General features: G+C 57.7%; 1 protein-coding gene across 2 annotated transcripts in view; it reads left to right on the forward strand.

Annotated features, from left to right (window-relative positions):
• Window positions 1-18,513, forward strand: part of RIMS3 (regulating synaptic membrane exocytosis 3) — a 39,362-nt gene extending 20,849 nt beyond the window's left edge. For both annotated transcript variants that reach the window (XM_051857905.3, XM_051857906.3), the window contains 6 exons: window positions 434-678; window positions 5,487-5,628; window positions 9,213-9,325; window positions 10,763-10,864; window positions 11,203-11,342; window positions 13,011-18,513. In XM_051857905.3, coding sequence (XP_051713865.3) covers window positions 465-678; window positions 5,487-5,628; window positions 9,213-9,325; window positions 10,763-10,864; window positions 11,203-11,342; window positions 13,011-13,223 — 924 coding nt within the window. In that variant the 5' untranslated portion in view covers window positions 434-464 and the 3' untranslated portion in view covers window positions 13,224-18,513. The remainder of the gene's footprint in view (window positions 1-433; window positions 679-5,486; window positions 5,629-9,212; window positions 9,326-10,762; window positions 10,865-11,202; window positions 11,343-13,010) is intronic.
• The last annotated feature ends 1,924 nt before the right edge of the window (window positions 18,514-20,437 follow it).

Genomic DNA, 20,437 nt, shown 5'->3' on the forward strand with positions numbered 1-20,437 from the left:
TCTTTTACCTGCGTGGGTCCCAGCACGCTCCATGCACCATCTCATCTAATCCTCACTACTCTCCCAGGAGGAAGGGGTTGGAGTTCTCATTCTCCTGATGTGTTCGCTGCAACCGCAAAATGTCTCGTCACAAGGAAGCTCGTGGCCAGCATGTGGAGGTCCTGGGTGTTCAAGGCCTGGCCACCTGACTCCACAGCTCTGGTCCTCACAGACTAGGTCACCTGCCAGGCCCTCCCAGCCACGCGATAACAGGGCAGTCCCATTTATTGAGGCCGACCCTGTGCCCACCCTTGGCATGGCTTCATTGCTTGAAGCATTTCAGCTTCAAAGAGGCTCAGTGACTTGCCCAAGTTCACACAGCTAGGAAGTGGTGGGGCTGCCCTAGAGTCTCTGGGTCTGATGTGGGATCCTTTTGTCTCCCTCCTACCTTCAGGGTTGCCTGGGGCCCCGCCACCCGGGGGACCATGTTTAATGGGGAGCCGGGTCCGGCCTCGGCTGGGACCTCCAGGAACGTGGTGCGGAGTTCCAGCATCAGCGGCGAAATCGGATCCCAGCAAGCTGGGGCCGGGGCTGGGACCACCACCGCCAAGAAGCGGCGCAGCAGCCTGGGCGCCAAGATGGTGGCCATCGTGGGTCTGACGCAGTGGAGCAAGAGCACTCTCCAGCTCCCCCAGCCTGGTGAGGGCGTGGACATGGGGCTTGGGGCTGGGGGCACTTGGCAGTGACAGAATGCACAGGGATTGTCCTGTGCACTTGATCCTCACGGGGCTCAGAGAAGGAATGGATCCGGGCTCCGACCCTAGCATTTGGGCATCCTCATTCTCCTGCCAACCCTCACGCTGGGCTGTGTCCACACACAGACTCACATTCGCTGGGAACTACGTTAACGGTTTTGTGTTCCTCTCGGTGTGGGCAGTGACACCACTGTTTTCAGATACACAACCCTTCCCCCTCAAAGTTGTCTTTCTTTTTTAAAAAGATTTATTTGAAAGGCAGAGTTACAGAGAGAGAAGGAGAGACAGAGAGAGAGATCTTCCATCCATGGGTTCACTCCCTAAATGGCCACAATGGCCGGGGATGGGCCAAGCTGAAATCAGTAGCCCAGAACTCCATCTGGGTCTCCCACATGGGTGCAGGGCTCCAAGCACTTGGGCCATCTTCTGCTGATTTCCCAGAGGCATTAACAGGGAGCTGGATCCGAAGCAGAGCAGCTGGAACTCAAACCGGTGTTCATATGGGATGTAGGTGGCAGCTTAACCCGCTGTGCCACAACACCATCCTCCAAAAGTTCTCTTACCTGTGATCTCTCAGCCTCCTAAGTGCCAATAGTCACATGGATACCGTGACACAGTCACATGTGCACATTCTAAAGTCAAAGGGAGAGTCCCATGGAGATTCATGGCTCATACAATAACATCAGCGAGTGTTCTGCTGCTCACGCCGGCCACTCGCATTGCCAGGGAAGCACAGTTGTCATTCGCACTGTTCATGGTTGCAAAACCATGTCACGCCAGTCACACAAGCACAGATCCCACGGTACAGATGCATACCTCCAGATCGGAGACACGTCACACATGTGTACACATGTGTGTTCTCACACACCTCAACAGCCACATCCTGAGAAATGCTGTGTACCTTCTCAGGCACCTAGCGATGGAATCCCAGTTGTGCCCAGAGCCAGGCACCACCCACACTGTCACTCAGCCACCTTGGCCCTCACACCACAGAGGAGCCAGCCTTCCCCACCAAGCCCTTCTCACTGGGCGGCTTCAGCCCAGACACCAGCTGGTTTTACTCTAAAATCTCTTCCTGAATGTTTTGCTCGGAGTAACAACTTCCTCAAGAAACCTTCAAAGAGGAAGCTGGGATGGGGTGATGGGGCACCAGAGGATCCAGAGAGAATGGGCATTAAGACTTGCAGTTGGGGCTGGGGGTGGGGCACTTCCAGGCCTTAAAATAGATGATCACAGAACCCTGGATGGGGAGCACGGGGGATGGGCTTTTCCAGCAATCAAACTGTGGCGTAGTTTGTGGTTTGTGGAACGGCTACATGGGGAAGCGCCCTGGGGTGGGCATGGCCCCTGTGAATGGGCGGATGGAGATATGGATGTGGCTCCTGGAGCTGAGCCGGGACAAGGAGAGCTGGGATTAGGGATAGGGGATAAAGATCAGGAGGCTGAGGAGGTGTTGAACAGCAAGAGCCCAGCTCCAGGAGACTCGGCCCTGGAATCCATCTGATGCAGCTTCAGACCTGAAGCCTTTGTGCCCTGCAGTGATCTGGAGGGGCCGTCTCTCTTCCAAGGCCAAGGCAGGGGCTGAGTCCTTGGGAGACATCGCCATGATTTGCTGAGACTTCACAGCCAGCAGGCAGAGCCTGGAGCAGACACCAGGAAGACCTTTTGCCTCAAGAGGAGATGGGTGACGCTGGTGCTTCTGGATTGCTTGTCTCGTGGACCGGAAGGGCACGGCTGAGGGCCTGGAGCCTGAGCAGGGGACTCTGCTGAGGCCTGTGAATCATCCCATCACTGACTGTCCGAGCAGGAAGGGCCCCTTGAGATCCTCTGTGCAAGGTTCTCATCTGATCAATAAGCCTCCAAAGCCTGGAGAGAAAACGCTTTCCCAGAAAATGACCTCATGGTGGCCCCCTGAGCCACACCCTGTGCCCTGGCCTCTCCTAGCTGGAGGACTCAGGCTGGTCACTTTGCCCCTCTGAGCCTCCTTCTGTGTTTGCAAATGATGATGATAATGCATGCCTTGCAGAGCTGCCCAGGGTACACAGTGGCACCTGGTCCTATGCCTGGCATGTGACCAACACTGGGCAAAGTGTCAGTGCCATGACTGTTACCCCCGTCACAACTGAGTCCAAACAGAAGTGAGTTCTCTGGCCTCTAGCCCCGCCCCTTCTCTGTGGCATGCTCCTCTCCCATCTAGAGTTCCTTTCCCCTGGAGGATACCAGTGTCCTATCTCAGAGGCCCCTCCTGGACGGGAGAGTCTGGCACCAGAGGGATGTGATGGATTCACCATGGGCGTTGGCCCTGGAAGCTCTTCCTGACAAAGATCCTGGAAGAGTGCCCCCTGCTGCCCCAGGCGGGACGGCTCCATTCCCTGCAGGGCTGGGAAGTGAGGGACTGGCCTCTGGTCCTTCTTTATTTATTTATTTATTTTGACAGGCAGAGTGGACAGTGAGAGAGAGAGAGACAGAGGGAAAAGTCTTCATTCCGTTGGTTCACCCTCCAATGGCCACTGCGGCTGGTGCACCGTGCTGATCCGAAGCCAGGAGCCAGGTGCTTCCCATGCGGGTGCAGGGCCCAAGCACTTGGGCCATCCTCCACTGCCTTCCCGGGCCACAGCAGAGAGCTGGACTGGAAGAGGAAACCAGGACAGAATCTGGTGCCCTGACCGGGACTAGAACCCGGGGTGCCGGCGCCGCAGATGGAGGATTAGCCTAGTGAGCCGTGGTGCTGGCCCCTCTGGTCCTTCTTTCTCCTGCTTTTTATGTACCTTCCCTTAGCCAGAGCCCTGCCATCTCTCTTTATTGAAGGGCCTCTGTCCTGGGTCCAGCACTCATATTATCCAGCCTGGGCTACCTCACCAGCCTCTTCTCTAGTCCTCCTGCTTCGTGCCTGCTCCCTTCCAGTATGTTCCTCAAGGAACCCTGGAGTGGATATTTCCTGATATTTTAGAGGGCCAGTCCTGGCTCTGTAACTCTCCATGGGACCTTGATAAATTGCTTTCCTATGGGGGCCTCAGTTTCAACATCTGTATAATGGAGCTAAAAATGTTCTGTCCCAGCTACCTCCTAAATCTAATATTCTCCAAATTGTGGGGCCAGTAGGGAGGGTGAGGTCAGAGCTCTGGGGCACAAGTGAATGCTGCCCAGGCATTAGGCAGGGCCGACATAGGGCCCCTGGGGGCTGTAGTAGCCTTTGCTGATGTGGAGCTCATCCTTTCAGCACCAGGGACAGCGGCTTCCCCTTGTGCACCCTGGGTGAGGGTGGGCAGAATGTTCTGGACCATTCCAGAAGATGTTATGGTGACTGCTGCCGCAGGCTGTATCCTGTCCTCTCATATGTGAAGGGGCAGATGGAATGGTTCCTGGAGTCTTTCAGTCCCTAGGGACTACAGAATGCAAACAACTTGGCCTGGCTCCCAAGAGAGAAGCTACATACAGTTATTGCCCAGATCAACGGGGGTTGAGACTGGACAAGCGAGAAGCCAGCAGAGGAATTTTACTCAAGCTTGCAAGACCTTTCTCTTCACCCTGAAGACACGGATCACTGCTGAGTCACATCTCACATAGATGTGGTGCAGGGAGGGGACTGAGGAGCAGTGTGTCATAGACTGGGAGTCTGTGGGCCTGGGGTCTTGGTCCCAGTTCTATTATTAGTCAGAGCTCAGGCTCCCCATCTATGAAATGGGGGGGGGGTCCTGGTGGAGGTATCTCTAGCATTTCAGCATCCTGTGACTCCCCAACTCCAGGACTCATGTTGGGTTGGGCAAGTCTTATCTAAGAAGTCTGTTTGCTTCCAAATGGGTCAGAACTGCCCCCAGAAGAATGAAGGAGGGGGTGGCTGCTCGCCTGGGCCTCTAACTGGTGACAGCCAGTAGCTTCTTGGATACCTCCCATGTGAGTGCCACTTTCTCCCTACCACACCCCTCCAGCAGCCACGCCACAGCTAGGGGAAGTCCCTGCAAACCCTCACCCCGCCCCCCACCCCCAACCCAGGCCCCAACGAGTCTGGAGGGATTGCAAAGCAATGCCGAGGAAGTTGCTATGGAAACCCAGGCAGTATGGTGATGCTTAGAGAAGAAAGGGCCCTGGGTTCCCTACAAGGCTAGGGAGGGGTCCTCCTCACAGGAGTGGGCGCTCTCTGCACCGCTGAGGTCAGTTTAGGTCAAGCTCACGGACCCTCTCCTCAGTCTTGCTTCCCTAATGGCCTTTCCAGCTCCCCAGTCACCTGCCCTCCACCCCCGCCCCCATGGTCAGACCCACCTGGAGAAGGCAGGGTTGAGAGTGGCCAGCCTTCGGGGAGGGGTGTTGATAGGGCCTATCTGAGAAGGTGTCAGAGAGGTGGGAGGGTAACTGGAATAAGGGCGATAAAACTTAGAGAAGATGAACTTTCCAGGAGACAGAGGCAGGAAGAGCACTTAACCCCTGGGGCCAAGGCTGTTGAGAAGTGGGAGGGTGGCCTCATGGGAGCCCGGGGAGAACGAGGGTGAGGGCCGCAGGGCTGCAGGTCTGGGGCTCTGTCTGGCGACTCCCGCGGTCTCCTACCATGCCAGCAGTGAGTCCAGAACCCCGGATGAGCATGCTCTGTCTGCGCGGCTGGTCTAGGCAGGGGAGGGGGGCGGGCTGCAGAGCAGCTTTGAGCCCCTGCAGCAATGCCCCTGCCCTCCCGAGACGGTGACTTTGGCATTGCTCTCCGAGAAGCCTCCTCTGTGACCTGACCTTGTTTCCTCTCTGTGCTTGGTGCCGGGGTCGCAGAAGGGGCCACCAAGAAGCTGCGCAGCAACATCCGCCGGAGCACGGAGACGGGCATCGCCGTGGAGATGCGCAGCCGGGTCACGCGCCAGGGCAGCCGCGAGTCCACGGACGGCAGCACCAACAGCAACAGCTCGGACGGCACGTGCGTGCAGCCGCGCCCTTCCCTGGGCCCGCGCACACAGTCTGCAGCTGAGATGTCTCGGTTCCTCTGTGTCTCCCCAGGGCCCCGGGTCTTCCAGTTGTTCCCATAAGAGCACCCCCAGAGAGTCAGGAACGGTCAAGTCCCCCTGCACGCTCTGAAAGGGCCCCCTGCTCCCTACACGCAGCCCCGCCCTGGAGGGCTGGAAAGGGAACGTGACCCTCAAATCCTTTCAGGTCCAAAACCGATGTCAGGGCTCCGAGGAGCCGGGTTTTCGCCAGCAGGCTTGCTTGGGGCTTGAGGAAGGAGACTGGACTGGATCTGTGGTTTGCAAACTGCGTGGTGACTCAGGGGCAGGAAGTAAAGTTGGGGCAGTGGCTCAAAACCAGCAGCAGGAAAAGAAATAGACAACTTAGACCTGCCCCAGGAAGACACCATGCAGCCCCTTGCGAACTTGGATTTCAGTTTTTTAAAAGCCTTATTTAATTGAAAGGCAGAGTGACGGTGGGGGGAGGAGGGAGACAGAGACAGAGAGATCTTCCATCTGTGGGTTCACTCTCTAAATGTCTGCAATGGCTGGGACTGGCCCAGGCTGCAGTCAGGAGCCCAGAACTCCATCCAGGTCTCCCATGTGAGTGGCAGGGGCCCAAATACTTGAGCCATTTTCCGCTGCCTTCCCAGGCACACGGCAGGCAGCTGGATGGGAAACAGAGTAGCCGGGACTTGAACTGGCACTCTGATAGGGGATGCCAGGGTCTCACACAGCGACTTAACCCACTGCACCACACTGCCAGCCCTGTTTCAGTGTTTCTATGTCTAGCTGCACACAGGTCTGTAACTGGGATATGGTGTTAGGACTTCTTACACAAGAGCTGCAGCAAAAGATTTGAAAGTCACTAGTGGGAGATTCCTCCAGATCTCTAAATCTATGAGATTGTGGTTTGCAACTACGATTTTCTGCTTCAGTGTCATCAAGACCCCACAACCTCTAGTCCCAAGGTTCTGTGACTCCCTTACTTAAGATCCAGTGATTGCCGGCGCCACGGCTCACTAGGCTAATCCTCTGCCTAGCGGCACCGGCACACCAGGTTATAGTCCCGGTCGGGGCGCCGGATTCTGTCCCGGTTGCCCCTCTTCCAGGCCAGCTCTCTGCTGTGGCCCGGGTGTGCAGTGGAGGATGGCCCAGGTGCTTGGGCCCTGCACCCCATGGGAGACCAGGAGAAGCACCTGGCTCCTGCCTTTGGATCAGCGCGGTATGCCGGCCGCAGTGTGCCGGCCGCGGTGGCCATTGGAGGGTGAACCAACGGCAAAGGAAGACCTTTCTCTCTGTCTCTCTCTGTCTCTCTCTCTCACTGTCCACTCTGCCTGTCAAAAAAAATTAAATAAAAAAAAATATCCAGTGATCATGCATCCCACTCCCATCCAGCTGACCCCAGGGTCTGCCGGGATTGCCTCCAGGACCCCGCGAGGATACAAAAGTCCTCAGAGGCTCAAGTTTCTTCCTTCAAAATGGCAAAGTATACGCTTATAACCTATGCACACCCTCCTGCAGACTTTATCATCCCTAGCTGACATCTAATACCAAGCACCAGTGAAGGAAATGTAAACAGCTCAGGGAACCGTGACAAGAAGAAAAGGCCAGTACGTGTTCGGTACAGACCCGGTTGTTCTGAAGTGTATCTTGGATCTGCAGCTGGTTGAGTGTCCAGGGCGGAAGCACAGTATCCGGAAGGTCACCAGCACTCGCTACATCCCACTCCGCACAGGGCCTCACCCCACACCTGAGAGCCGAGATTCCCATGCTGGGCTCCCTGGCTGAGACCTGAGCTGGAGCCATGATCATTCAGTGCTTCCGCCACCCTGAGGGGTGTGGACACTGCTGCTCTACATTCTAGGTGGGGAGACTGAGGCATGGGAGGAGGGAGAACTTACCCAGAGTCACAGCTATTACCCACAGTGGAGTTGGGATTTGAATGAAGGCCACCCAACTCTAACCTTTGTTCATGATCCCTACACTCCATCCATACCAACTCCTAACATTCTGTGACTTTATGAGTTTAAGTTTCTTTACCTTTCTCAGACCCCATCATCTTAAGAATCTGATGTCTGGGGCTGGCTGTTGTGGTGCAGCAGGTCAAGCCACCACCTGCAATGCTGGCATCCCATATGGCACAGGCTTCAGTCTCAGCTGCTCTATTTCCAGTCTAGCTCCTTGCTAATGGCCTGGGAAGGCAGTGGAGGATGGCCCAAGTGCTTGGGTCCCTGCACCCACATGGGAGACCTGGAGGAAGCCCCTGGCTCCTGGCTTTGGCCTGGCCCAGCCCTGGTTGTTGTGGCCTTCTGGGGAGTGAACCAATGGATGGAAGTGCTCTTTCTCTTTCTCTCTTTCTTTCTCTCTCTCTCAAATAAATAAGTAAATCTTTAAAAAAAAGTATTGCGGACCATGACCAATAAAAGTGGCCTGGGCCTTGAAGCCCATTCCTGGGTAGAGAGGCTGGGCCTAGTGGAGGAGAGCATACTCGGCCTCTTCTTCCCTCCTTGCCTGTCCTTGGCCAAGGGAAACTCAATGCCAACCCGTCTAACAGGGATTTCTTCCTTGGACAGCCTTTTGTCTCTAGCCGGAGTGTGCACCATCCTAGGAGACCTGAGGACTTGGTTTGGTCCCTTGTAGCCCTGAGCAGAGCTGGGGCAAACCTCCCCCATATGTCCTTTCTCTGCTGGCCACACCCAAACCACCTGGGCTCGAGGAGGCCATCGGAAAGCAGCAGTCTCCCTTGAGGACAGCAGCAGCAGCAACCCCCACCGCCAGGCATTGTTTCCTGCTTGCCCAGAACCCTCCCTGCATCCCGTGCCCCAGTCCTCACCCTACCCCTCGGGACTGGGCATGGTCTCTGTTTTGCAGGCGAGACACATGGCTGACCTCTCCCAGTCTCTGTCTCCTCATGTGTCACGTTGGGCATTCGCTCCCAGCACGTAGAGTGGGTAAGGATGGAAGGATGCAATGCAGGCGGAGCTGCTGTTGGCGTTGTCAGCCCCTGGCCGGCTTTCAATCATTGTCAGCCTTTCCTGTCACTATCCCCAGGCCCCGCCCACCCTCACCTGCCATTCACCTCAGCCCCGTAATTGTTCTATTTCAGTCTCAGCTGCTGTTTTAGGCACCCTTCATGTGACTGACTGGGATCTCAAATTCATGGTCAACTCAAACCTCAGTTCTTGGAGCTTCCTCCAGGCGTTGAACTGTCTGGCCTTTGTCTCTGGGTCTCGGCACTGGTGTCCCCTAGGGAGGACACAGTCCAGCAAGCCCCACCTTTTAAGGGTCACCTCTGAAATCCTTGCCTTGTGGGTTTTATTACTATTAATTTCTTTTCTCTAAGGACAGCAAAATAGCTTTCTCCCATGTGCAGGAATGAATAGTTCTGTTTGTCCCATGCCCGAGTAGTGAGCTCAGACCAGCAGGGGAGAAACTGAGGCACAGAGGGATGGTCCAGGGCCCCAGTCCCAGAGTCCCTGCGTCGGACCTCGTCCCCTGACCGCACCCCACGGTCGCCTGAGCACCACTGGTCACGTGCCTCTCTGCCCTCCTGCAGGTTCATCTTCCCCACCACCCGGCTCGGGGCCGAAAGCCAGTTCAGCGACTTTCTGGATGGGCTGGGACCAGCCCAGATTGTGGGGCGGCAGACGCTGGCAACGCCACCCATGGGTGAGTCTGCAGGGCAGGGTGAGAGAGGTAAGGGCAGCCGCCCGGCGGGAGGGGCGCCCAGGGCCCCGGTGTCGCGGCAGAGAGTTACAGGAGCAGCACCCACCGCCTCCCTGCGTGGCAGCGTTCACGGCACACTCCTCCCCGCGCTGCGGTACCGAACAGCGGCAGTGCAGCACCCGCCGCCAGGGAGCTCATTCTGTCATCGACTCTGAACATGGGCAAGTCACACCCTCTCTTTGCACCTCAGTTTCCCTATCTGTAAGATGGGAATATGAGAATGCCAGTTCTGCAACCTAACAGCGGTGCTGGCTTGAACTTGTTGCTCCCAAGCAGCGCGTGGCCCCTCTCCAAGGGGCTCGGGGCGCCGCTCCCTTCTCTACCAGTCGGCCCTGAACAGCATCTGCCCCGGGGGTCCCCACGCAGCTCCCCGCCTTGGACCCTCACAGCCAAAGAGCAAGCTGCTGCGAGCCGAGCCTGCCTTCTAGAAAGTAGCCGCCCCGGAGCCCCTGCGTGCTGGAAGAGAGGTCCGTGGGGACCCTGGGCGGGAGAGGGCGCTCCCCTGGCTCCTGGGCCGGATTTGGTCAATTCCCAGCTCTTGCTTTCAGGCTCTGAAGCGCCCGGGGAGCCGGCTTCTTCCAGTCCTAGACATAGCCTCCGGTGGGAGGCAGGGAGAGGAGCCAGCCGCTGGCCCCGGCGAAGGCGCCCCGGCAGCCTCCAACACTTGTGTGTTGCGCCCCCTCGTGTCCAAAACTGGGGAGGACAGGCTTGTGCCTGCTCACCTTGCGGGGATGAAGTGACCGGCGGCACGCAAGGACCCCGCGCCTTAGAATGGGCCTAGAAATCGCATAGCAAGCCGTGACCCCACGCCTGCACTTCCGCAGCGGGGCGCTGTGCTTTGTGGGAGCACTGCAAGTTCTCAGGCTGTGGCAGCCAGGAGGTGTGGGGCCTTCCCTGCCGCCATTGCCCAGGGGTGCGCAGGCCCTCGCCCCAGGGCAGCGCCTCCTGTCCTGGCCAGGCCCAAAGCTCTCTGGCCAGTCGCACTGCTTCTCTGTCAACATTTGTTCCACATACATTTGGGGCAGGTGGCAGGGACAAGTTAGGGACAGCAGAGCCTCCCCCCGCCCCAGGGGCACTGCCTGACCCCGGAAGCTCTGTCCCGGACCTACCTTTTCTGCCCAGCAAGGCAGAGGCTGCCAGTGAGCCACCATCCGTGGGAGTTTGGCCGCCATTTGTGGTGACCTAAGCATGCCCTTGAGGGTCATGCCCCCAGCCCACACCAAGGGTCCCTCAGTGGGTTGGACACGGTCACCTGGGAGCAGCCTGGGGCACGTGCAGTTTGCCACACCTGTTCCCACTCCAGGGGTGTGGCAGCAGCCTCTGCAGACCGGCCTGTCCCTTGGCCTGGCTCTGCCTGGACTGTCCCCCTTCTCTCTTCAGGAGACGTGCACATCGGCATCATGGACCGAAGTGGCCAACTGGAGGTGGAGGTGATCGAAGCTCGGGGCCTGACTCCCAAACCAGGCTCCAAATCCCTTCCAGGTGGGGCCAAGAGCCTGGGAGGAGAATTTTGGAGATGGGGGGTCCTCTGGGGGAGGGAGGGGTACACAGCTGAGCTCTGAGCCTAGCAGGTTCTCAGCTCCCCAGTGGCCTAAATCAGAATTATTGACAGTGGAGTGATAGCCTGCCTGGAAGGCCGGCAGATGGGGCGGGGCAGGGCAGGGCAGGGGCAGGGGCAGGGGCAGGGGCAGGCGACTGGAGGAGGCAGCGTTTGCTCCCTTGCACTCCTCACTTCCAGGGTCACCTGGAGTTTGGGGGACCTGGAAGGCTGTGGCAGCCCCTCCTGACCCCTGCTCACCACGCTCTCCCTCATCCTGCAGCCACGTATGTCAAGGCTTACCTACTTGAGAATGGAGCCTGCCTGGCCAAGAAGAAGACAAAGATGGCCAAAAAGACCTGTGACCCCCTGTACCAGCAGGCTCTGCTCTTTGATGAGGGGCCCCAAGGCAGGGTGCTGCAGGTGAGTGTGATGGGTGAGCGGGCAGGCCCTCAGGGCCATTTAGGACTTAGCCCGAACCAAGCACCAGGCCAGGGGCATTAGTGCGCACTCTGTCGTATGAGTGCGTTTCTCATTCCTGTAACAAAACACTTGAGGCTGGCTAACTGTAAGAAAAAGGGGTTTATCCCAACCATAGTTCTGGGGCTTCAAGGGTTTGCATCTAATGTCAGCTGTCTTGCCGGCAGAGTCCCGACACACCACGAGGCATCCCATGGCTGGAGACAGGGAGCACCTGTGTGTCTGTGGCTGCCAGGATTCAGTCCCAGGGGCCACATCCTGATGACGTCATCTAACTCCAGTCACCTCCCAAAGGCCTCACCTTGAACTCCCAGAGTCCATTAGGTTTCCACTCTTGTAGAACCTCATGCTGGGGATCAGATTTCAACACAGGAACCCTCGGGGGACACACTCAAACCCCAGCACCCACTTATTTCCACGGCTCAGGGAGGTGTTTCTGCTCCCAGCTGCTTCTCAAGGAGTGCAGGGCCCAGAGGGTGGCAGGATCGTTTCCCAGCTGGCACAGCTGGCACAGCTGGCAGGCAGGGCTGCCCTCTCCTGCTACCTAGCACCACTGCTAACTGCACATCGCTCCAGGACCAGGCTGTGCGTTAGCTGCTTTCCAGACGTGACCTTGTTCTCTCCACCTTGCAACCGAGAAAGTTTCAGAGAGATGAGGCCACTCGCTTGAGTTGTCAGCTGGTGACCAGCTGAGCTGAACTGAGCCCGAGTCCTGGTGGCTGTCCTCCCAGTGACCCGAGTGGCAGAGCCCCTTCACACACTGTGTTGACTTCACTGCAGTCCTGGAGGGGAGGGATCACTGTGCCCATTTCACAGATGAAGACCCTGAGGTCATGTGGGAATAAAGCACAGTGGCGAACCCCTGGGTTCAAACTCCAGCTTGACACTCACTAGTGACGGGTCGTATGTGATGAGGGTTGGCCAAGAGTGTACACGTCGCACGTATGGATGCCTGGCACATAGATACCCAGGGTTAACAGTGTTGGCCTCGCCTGAGGCCCCATAGGTAGCAGGGAAGAGGTAAGAGCCAGGGCCTGCCAGGGCAGCTCCTCTGGCCTGTGGAGGTTCACGGCAAGGTCCCTTGGAGTTGTAAACTTGAACCTCAGCACCCTAGCTTAGAAAAGGCCCCAGCAATGAAAACACAAGTTTGAAAATCACTGAGCAAATCTCTTCCCCTCTCGCAGTGGGTGGAGAGGAACGCTGAGAGGCCCAGGGAGGGCGAGGGACTCACGTGAGCACCAGGCGGGCCAGCAGCAGGGCCGGCTCCTTCCTGGGGAAGGCTGTTACGTGGGATGCCGGGACGTTCTCCCGGTCAGATCCCAGCTCAGCTACAAGTTCTCGTGTATCTTTACGATGGTGAACTTGCCTTTGTGCGCTGCACGGTCCTCTGTGTGGGCACAGCAGCCCCGCCTCCATGATGTGTTACAACAGTTGACATCATGCACCTTGAGTCCCTGGGCTCAAGTCTGGCCCCTCTTACCTACTCAGTAACTGTTGCCCCAGATCGGCCTGAGTTTGGTTCCCTCTGTCCCATCTGTAGCCTGGTGAAGCCTGGAGGCTCCTGGGCCCAGGGAAGTGGCTCAGTTCCTCATTCTGCCTCCCTTCTGCCAGGTGATCGTCTGGGGCGACTATGGCCGCATGGACCACAAGTGCTTCATGGGCATGGCCCAGATCATGCTGGACGAGCTGGACCTGAGTGCGGCGGTCACCGGCTGGTACAAACTCTTCCCCACCTCCTCCGTGGCAGACTCCACACTCGGCTCCCTCACCAGGCGCCTGTCCCAGTCCTCCCTGGAGAGTGCCACCAGTCCCTCGTGTTCCTAAGGACCTCAGGAAAGGAGGCCAGGATGGCAGTGGGGGAAGGGGTGCCAACGGGCCCCGCCTCCCCTCCTGTACATAATCTCCATGTCTTTCTGGACCCTTGCCCTGCTGCATGCCTGTTGGCTCCTGGGCTCGCCCCAGCTGGCAGTGGACACCGTAGTGTGTGTGTCTGTGTGTGTGTGTCTGTATGTGTGTATGTGACCATGTCATATCTGTTCATTCGTCTGGGTACACAGTCGGTCCAGGAGAGTACCCAGGCTGAAATTCTTGTCTCTTTGTATCTTCTTGAAGAGAAACTCAGAAGAGTGTTGGGTGGCCACGACTCACCCCGAGGAGTCTCCTGGGCTGAAGTGCGGGACACGGCCCCTGGTGGAGCCTGCCCGGTCGTGTGCCTGTGCCTCCTCTCGGTGGTCTCTGGTTGGTTTTCTGTCTTGTCTTTTGTCCCACCTTTTGCCTCTCCCAGCACTGCTGCTCTTTCTTGAGGAATGTAGCATCCACTGCAGCTGGCCACACAGAGGCCCAGAGGGGCCCCTGTGCACCTGCCCCAGCCCCTGGCCGCTTGGCAGCTGTGCCCGCGGAAAGCGCTCTGTGCGTGTAGCACGCCCTTCCAGCACCCTGGCCGGGGCCGGGGAGCCCAGGGCTCAGAGAGGGTCCTCCTGGGGGCAGGAGCCACCGCCTCCTCCTCCTCCCAGCGGAGCACATGGAGTTTTGGTTCCCAGCGTTGCTGGCCAGATCCTCAGAGGGAGGCGCCAGGGGCTCACCTGGGCGCTTGCTCTTCCCAGCCCACCTCCCCGCCTCCTCCCTGCCAGCGCTGCCAAAGGGGCTCTGCAGTGGGCTCAGGGGCTTGGCCCCAGATGGGCTGCTCTCAGCCCTCCAGGGGCATCCCTGCGCTGAGGCGCTGGGGCTAGGGCTGTGGGCTGGAGGGAGGGGGCGGGGTGGACAGCCCTCCCCGACTTTCGGGGACTCGCTGCATGCTCTCGTTCCTTCGGGGCTCTATTTTTTGCTCATGTCCAAACCTGGGTCCCTGCGTGGGGGCTCAGACTCAGTCTGGCGCCCACTGCTGGCTCCACGGGCAGCCTGGCCCCGGGCTCTCGTCCCCGCAGTCACCAGCTCCGCACAGCAATACTTCGTGCTCTCGGCCCCCTGCCTTCGCTGCAGCCTGGCCTGCGCCAGGCCCTCCTCTGCCTCTGCTCTTTCCCACTCTCGTCCTGTTGACGCTTCTCCCAGCCACTGTGACCCCGACTTGACAGCTGGGCCCTATTGGTGGGGACCAGTGCCTGGACTGGACCCTGGCAGATGTATGCTGGGAACCTGAAAACTGGCTCAGGAATGCCCTCCCTGTCCCTCTCCCATCTCGGCTCTGGGGTAGAGGGTGAGAGGTCCCCCAGGAGAGACACAAAGCGGCCTCGGGTTCCTGGGTGGCAGGGAGGAACGAGGCAGTAGAGTGGTCAGGGCATGGGGAAGGCTGTCTCTCAGCCTGTTTCACAGACATCGCCCCCCAAATGCTGCCGCGGCTCCCACGCAAATGCCCAAGGCAGGGAGAGCTCCCTGGGCAGCAGTGGAGAGGTCTCGGGCCTCAGTGCTTAGGCTCTGTTTGTAAGCGAACCTGGAGGGGCACAGGAGGGACAGCTCCATGACACTCAGGCCACCAGTCCAAAGGGGCTGGAGCCAGAGTCCTGGGACCCCCCTCCCGTGGAAACCAGGGGAAGCTGCCAGGACCCCAGCACACCTGCACACAGAGTGTTTAGGAGGCAGCAAGGAAGGGAACAGAGCCTGCACCTGGGCTCCTGTCTGGCCCGAGCCTCCATTCTCGTCTTCTCAGAGGAGGGAGCCACCCTGGGCACGGGGAATGGGGAGGCGATGGCCAGGACGGGCTTCCTCTTGGGGCAGCAATGTTCTCCTAGTCCACTGCTTGGACTGGGCAATGCGTACATTTCTTGTGTTCCTGAAAACGGGGCAAAGGGCTCTGTACCCTTTGCCCTTAGCGGGGAGATGGAAAGGAATTTTCAAAACCGCATGTTCCTCCCGGCTGCTGCTGGACTCCCCTCTAGTGCGGCCACAGAGGGTGGTGTGAATTTGACCGCTTTGGAGTGGTGGGGTTCTGAGTGACCCATAGGCGAGACCCAGACCCTGCAGCCACCCCCTGGATGCAGGGTTTCTGGGTACCCTCCCTCCTCTAGGGGTCCAGGAAGGCGGTGGGAGAGGGTGGGAATGGCCAGCAGGGACAGGCAGCTGGCTAGCCTCTGGGGGAGGCTAGCACGGCCAGTTCCGGCCCAAGGAGGAGCCTGCTGTGCCGGGGACATGGGCTGCTTGCCTTTAACCCCAGCTATCCAAACTGCCCACGAGGTGGGCAGTCCCATGGAAGATCATTGCTTCCAAGTTGGCCTTGGGGAATCACTGTTTTTAACCTGGGTTCCCCCCAGGTTTCCCTCGAGAGGGAAGTTGTTAGAGGCTGCTGGATGTGAGCTGGGGAGTGGCTGGATCTCAGGTCTGTGTCCCAGCATCCTGGGAGCACCTTTCTTGGGGTTGGGGCAAGGGGAATCTGCCCTTTGTGGAGAGAATGGTGGGGGTGGGGGAGGTGGAGGAAGGAAACCATCCTCCAGGGTTCCCCCTACCCTGAGTCCAACTCACTGCCAGGTGCAGTGTCCCGGCTCCAAGCGCCCCTCGCCCCAGATGGACCCAGGTGGAGGCTGCCGGATGGGGGTCTGTGGCCTCCCCTCTGTTCTGGTCAGGCAGGACTCCCCAGGGATGCGACAGAGACCAGAGTGGCCTGGCAGTGAGCTGGGCCACAGCAGGTCGGGATGGGTGACTCAGAACGTCTGTCTGCACAGTTCTGTGCTGTTTGGTTTGCGCCGCTTTTGTCAGACTCCTTCCCTACGGGGAAGCCGGCCGTGGGCCTTAGGTAGGAACCAGGCTGCAGCGGAAGGGGCCATGTCTGGGTCTGATAAGGGTGACTGGATCCTCCAGGGAAGCTCCATCTCCGAAAGGACTCCCCACTCGGTCTCCTCCAGCACCTGGTTCCGCCAGGAACAGAGCACACGGGGGGCTCTGGAGGCCCAGCGAGTCCCAGACAATGCCAGCATCCACGGGGCAGCGCAAGCCTAGGGGAGCTCCCCGCTCACGCGTGGCACCACTGCCTGCGGCTGCAGCACTGAAGTCCAGCCAACTCTCCCCAGGGCTGTGACCCTCACAGGGAAGCGACCCGAGCTCTCCTCCACTGCCAGCCCTGAGGAGAGTGGAAGCCTCCGTTTTTAAAGACAACTGAGTCCTCCACGGGCACTTCTTTGGAAATGAAATGTAGCACAACCTCAGACTGCGTTACCAGGAGCCCTGACGCGTGCCCGGCGTCCTTCCTCCACACCCTGCGGCCGGGAGCTGCAGCGCCCTCTTCCCCTGGGCTTCTGAGCTCCTGATACCTCATACTCCCCCAGCATCCTGGGCCCAGAAGGCAGCACGGCTTCGGGACGGCTGCTCCTCTGTGTCTCTCCGATTGCTCCCACACTGTGCAAACCCTGTGCGCGAGATTGCTGCCTTTTGCCGCCGCCGTAGTCGAGTTGCTGTCCGCCCGGGTGGGGAGCGGTGGCACTTCGTTCAGGGCCCGGAGGTCGGCCAGCGCTGTTTCTGCAGTGGCTGCGGGGAGCCTGCCTCCTCCCACCTTCCTCTCCCCCTCCTCTGAGTTTTCCTCTCCGATATCCTGACACGTACCGAGGTTCTTTAACGTGCTGCTTCCTCTACTGGATCGTCTCTCACTGAGTGATCAGGGAAGAGATGGAAATGTAGACTCGCCCCCTGCTTTCTCCCTCCAGTCTGCTTCTCGCTCAGAAGAGACGGGGGGCAAAGCAATCATGACTGGAGAACGGGGGAGCCCCCTGCCATCGGGCCCAGCCTGATGGGGGGCTGGGCTGGCCTGGTCTGCCTGGGAAAGGGTTATTTTGAAAGAGTGCCTGAGCATCTCAGCGCAATGTCAGTGATGCCAAAGAGAGTGACTCGGCCTCCCCGGGCACCGGCCCTGCTGGCCGAGCTGCACACGTGTGGCTCAGATGCTGGCATGGCCAGTGGGGGGGCCTGGTTCTCTGACAAAGGGCTTAATCTTTCCATGTAGCAAAGCACCCCCTCCCCCACCCCACCCTGAGCTCGGGTTCCTCTGCTCCGAGCAGGCTGTGCCTGTGAGGGAAGCCTGCATTCTCTTGGGCGCCTCGATTGGTTTGGGCCATGAGTGTTACTGCTCCAGGAAAATCTTCGGGGCTCTGGTTGGGAACTTGCTCAGAAAGGCAGGGCCTTGCGCCTCCGTGAGTTCACATCAAACCCTGGGACTGGGTTCCAGACAGCTTGGCAAACAGAAATGGGGCCTGAGAATTCCAGGGCCAATGGCGCGTCTGTCCCATTAACCACCGACCTGGACAGCTGTCTACAGGGACTCGTGGGACCTGCTGCAAGTCTCTTCGCTCACCTGCAACACCTGACCATTAGCTGGTTGCCCTGTGGTCCCCTCCAGGCTCTCGGAGTCTTTGCTGCGGGGCTGCTGAGGTGGTGAGCCTGGTGCAGCTGATGCCCAGCTCCCCCGGGGCCCCAGCGGGCACAGGTCCACGTCTGCTCGTGCCCAGCTGCTGCTGCAGATGGGAACTCTAGGAATCCTAACAGACCCGGCTTTCACCTCGTTGTGGTTTGTTCCCCTCCTTTATTCTTGTGAGAAGTAATTAAGGGTTGCGTACAATGGACAGTTTTCAAGGTGCTGAAGTGATTGTCACAACTTCAGCTGCTTTCCGAGTGAGCGTGCGGTTCCTCATTTCTAATATAGATGACTCCAGTGGGTGGGCTGAAGACGGCAGGCGAGAGGGAACTCCCACCCCTTCCAAGTATTTTGCGTCTCAAAACCACTCGTCCCTGCAGAAGGTCTTTTACCAGCACCGTCTCTGAAGGCAGAGTGGCTGTTTCCATAGGGAAAGCAGACTTGATGGTTCTATCCGCTCCTTAGCGTGGCAGCTCACGGGAGGCAGGAACCCCTTGTTCAGAATTTCCAAATGCGTCCTGCAAAGACAGAGATCGCTGATATTGGCTGACAAGCACACTGTTTAGATAAGAAGCAATTAGCCTTTTCTATCCGTGCCCTCTACATTTTCTATGTGCAGCATCTTTCTGTGGTTCCTGGGTGGCAGGTGCACAGCTGGGAGGGACTGCCAGCTGTTTTGTACAACGTTCTTGCCAATTCCTTCGAGGAGAAAATTCTTCACATGGCTTCTGCATGTACAGTATTTGGGCAGCAAAAAAATGATTAAAGTCAGTTTGAAAATGGTCCCCTGTGTTTTCATTCTCTAGAGGGTTCTTAGTCCTGGGAGAGAAAAAATAGGGTTCTAAGTGACCCAAAGGAGGATGCTTTGGCCAAGAGGCAGGGGAGAAAAGGCACAACATGGGGCTGACGCTGTGGCATGGTGAGTAAAGCTGCTGCCTGTGGCGCCGGCATCCCATGTGGTGCTGGCTCGTGTTCCGGCTGCTAATGACCTGGGAAAAGCAGTGGAGGACAGCCCAAGTGTAGTTTGGGCCCCTGTCATATATATGGGAGACATGGATGAAGCTTCTGGCTCCTGGCTTCAGCCTGACCCATTTCCTGGCCATTGCAGCCATCTAGGGAGTGAACCAGTGGAAAGATTCTCTCTCTCTCTCTCTCTCTCTCTCTCTCTCTCTCTCTCTCTCCTTCCCTCCCTCTCCCTCTCTCTTTCTCTTTATCCTCTCTCTGTGGTTCTTTTAAATAACTAAATAAGTCTTAAAGAGAAAAAGGCACAGCAGATATGACCTGGGCCTCTGACCCCTATCCGGGAAACTCTATTGCCTGAGGACTGTGCCAAGGCCGTGGGATCTGACTACTCGAGGCAGCTGCCCAGCTCTCCCTTCCCATAGTCCCTGCTCCAGGCCCCCAAATCCTTTGGTTCCCTCTGACTCTACAAGGGATGCCCAGGTGGAGGGGAAGGTAAGATGGGGCTAAGGCCACTGCTTCCAACCTGCTGTTCATTGGCAGGAAGGTGGAATTGGGAGTGCAGCCAGAGCTCAGACCCAGGCACTCCAATATGGGATGTGGCCATCCCAAGCAGCATTTTTTTTTTAAAGATTTATTTATCTGGGGCCGGTGCTGTGGCGTAGTGGGTAAAGCCACCGCCTGCAGTGCCAGCATCCCATGTGGGCGCCGGTTCAAGTCCTGGCTGCTCCACTTTCGATCCAGCTCTCTGCTATGGCCTGGGAAAGCAGTAGAAGATGGCCCAATTGCTCCTGCATGGGAGACCTGGAAGAAGCTCCTGACTCCTGGCTTCGGATCAGCACAGCTCCAGCCATTGTGGCCAATTGGAGAGTGGACCAGCGGATGGAAGACCTTTCTCTCTCTTTCTCTCTCTCTCTGCCTCTCCTTCTCTCTCTGTGTAACTCTGCCTTTCAAATAAATAAATAAAAAAGAGAGAGAGAATGAATCTTCCATCTGCTTATTCACTCCCCAGTTGACTGCATTGGCTGAGGCTGAGCCAGGCTTAAGCCAGGAGCTTAGAACTCTATCCTGGTGTCCCATGTGAGGGGCAAGGGCCCTAGTACGTAGGTCATCTCCCACTGGTTTCTCACACTCATTAGCAGGGAGCTGGATTGTCAGCAGAGCAGCCAGGAGACCAGCTGGGGCTCATATGGGATGCTGGTGTCTCAGGTGGTAGCTTGTCCCATTACGCTGTGGTGGCTTAACCTGTTGAACCATGATACAAGCCCTGGCTACTCCACTTGAGATCCAGCTTCCTGTTAACACATCTTGAGGAGGCAGTGGATGATGGCCCAAGTGCTTGGTTTGGGCCCCTGCCACACACGTGGGAGACCCAGATGGAGTTCTGGGCTCTCGGCTTCGGCCTAGCCCAGCCCCAGCTGTTGCAGGCATTTGAGGAGTGAGCCAGTGGATGACAGATTTCTCTCTCTCCCCCTCCCTCCCTCTTAAATAAATCTTAAAATTTTTAAAAATATCCCTACATAAACCAAGATACAAAGCCTTACGTGGTTTAATAAACTCAAAATTGAAAAGTAAAATGTAAAGTTAATAATGTAATGAAAATGTAAGAGAAATATTTTTGTGAACTAAGGGCAAGGAAGAACTTTTAATTATTATTAATATGCAAATTAAATCAATCATGAGACATCACTTTATACCCATAAGAGATGGGCACAAATGACCAAGTTGGACATTGTCAAATAATGGT

This window comes from Oryctolagus cuniculus, chromosome 7, assembly GCF_051225735.1.
Source record: "Oryctolagus cuniculus isolate XC-2025 breed Fujian yellow rabbit chromosome 7, ASM5122573v1, whole genome shotgun sequence".
Taxonomy (NCBI): domain Eukaryota; kingdom Metazoa; phylum Chordata; class Mammalia; order Lagomorpha; family Leporidae; genus Oryctolagus; species Oryctolagus cuniculus.